Genomic DNA, 2,100 nt, shown 5'->3' with positions numbered 1-2,100 from the left:
CGAAGGCCATTTCTTTGATTGACCGAAATATGCATGGGGAAAAATGAAATAAACAACCTTTTTGAACTAAACTGGGAAAAAACTGATTTAAAAGCATTAATTGCAGCACATTAAAAATCGGTCATTAATGTTCTTGATGATAAGGTTTGCTCTGAAGTTTTTAGTTATAGTAAAACCTCGTAACACACTCCGGTTTGTTTGCTCATTAAAACATGAACATGAGGCAAAATATCACCATTCATGACACCATGAATTGTGTATGGCTGCTTGAATAAAGGAGGTGATGTTTTGAAAGTACCACCAGCATACCAATTATTTCCACTGGATAATAGGCCTATGTGTACATTTCTGAGAGTCGAAAATAGTATAATTCGGTCTGGTCCGTCATTGGTATCAAAAAGAAGAAATGGTGGTTTTGCATGTGTTACCGTGTAGTCTGGAGGTATATTTAACTGAAGTAAAATATAGGGGGCTCTGGACAGTGGTGGTACCTTTTGATGTTCACCAGCTGCACTCTATCATCTAATGGGAGAGTGGGTGGCATCACTGGACCTCATCCATCTCCTAAATCTCTCACGTGCTGGCTCCAAGCGCCACACCCTGGTACACCGTCTCAACTGGCGGACTTAACCACGTGAGGGAGTGGTGTTAACATGGCATCACTGGGCGAAAGACCTCGTTCCAAAGGCACCGGCCAGGGCGAAGAATTCCTAGACGAATGACAACAGCCACGTGTTCGAGGTCAAGGCGAGGCCCCGGGTACTGGAGGAAGTCGGCTATGACCCGGCCAGGAGAGGGATGGGCGCCGCCAGGCTTCATCTGCCCAAGACACACTGCATGATGGACACAACAAAAAAGGATACCATACAGGCTCGGTCGTCGGCCGGGTCAACAAGGACTGCTCTATCCGTTGCACACCAGGGCGGACGTGACAAGTGTACTACTGGTGCAACATCCCCTCCGAAGATCCGAGGAAGAGATAACGTTGCAATAGCAACATGGAACGTGAGAACCCTTGCCCAGACAGGGAAACTACAGGAACTAACACACGAACTGGAGAAATACACCTGGCACGTTGTGAGACTCTGTGAGGTTAGGTGGAAGAACCATGGGGAACATCTTACCGAGGAAGGTCATGTACTTTACTACAGCGTAGAGATGGACAAACATACCAATGGCATAGGTTTTCTTGTCAACAAGAACATCAAGAACTCTGTACTAGGTTGCCGCCCAGTTTCCAGCAGGGCCATTTCCATCCGCCTAAGAGCAGCATCATTTAACATTTCAATAGTACAGGCCTATGCAACAGACCACGACGATGCTGCATTCTACAGTCAACTCCAAGAAACCATCGACAAAGTGGACAAAAAGGACATACTTATCATCCAGGGAGATTGGAATGCGAAAGTGGACAAAGATGCACTGAAGGACTGGAAGGAATTCTGCGGCCCCTCGTGCAATGACATGTCCAATGAGAGAGGACTACGACTACTAGAGTTTGCCAGCTACAACAATGCGGTGCTTGCAAATACACTCGGTGAGCACAAGGCATCACAACGCTGGACATGGCATGCACCTAATGGAATCCACCACAACCAGATCGATTACATTCTTGTACAAAATCGATTCAGATTGGGGATCAAAAGAGCTACGACAAGAACTTTCCCTGGTGCAGATGTCGGTAGCGACCATGATCTGGTGTTTGTGAACTTCAAACTCAGGCTGAAGACAATCAAGAAGCCCAAGAACACCAGGATGAAATTCAACCTGGACAGGTTGAGGGACCCAACATCGCAGAGTCCTTTAAGGCAACAGTTGGAGGGAAGTTTGCCCCACTGTTAACGCTTGAGGAAGACCACAGCGCGGAAACGCTGACAGCTCAATTCAACAAAGTCATGAAACGCTTGGAAACTTTCGCAGGAAAACACAGCGATGGGTCACAGATGAAATCATGGATATGTGCGACAAAAAAAGAGAACTGAAAAAGAACAAGACCACACTCACCGGAGCAACAGAGTACAGAGAAATCAACCCCAAGATACAAAAAGCATGAACCAGGCCAAAGAAGATTGGATTGGAAAACAGTGTACAGAAATTGAG

General features: G+C 46.3%; 1 protein-coding gene across 1 annotated transcript; it reads left to right on the top strand.

The window, feature by feature from the left end:
• Positions 1–840: 840 nt before the first annotated feature.
• LOC137619890 (craniofacial development protein 2-like) lies at positions 841–1,842 on the top strand. Its single transcript, XM_068350178.1, has one exon. The coding sequence runs from the start codon at positions 841–843 to the stop codon at positions 1,840–1,842; it is 1,002 nt and encodes a 333-aa protein (XP_068206279.1).
• The last annotated feature ends 258 nt before the right edge of the window (positions 1,843–2,100 follow it).

This window comes from Palaemon carinicauda, chromosome 26 (assembly GCF_036898095.1).
Source record: "Palaemon carinicauda isolate YSFRI2023 chromosome 26, ASM3689809v2, whole genome shotgun sequence".
Lineage (NCBI taxonomy): Eukaryota > Metazoa > Arthropoda > Malacostraca > Decapoda > Palaemonidae > Palaemon > Palaemon carinicauda.
Note: the sequence above shows the minus strand (reverse complement) of the source record. Positions and strands in the feature narration are given on the sequence as shown.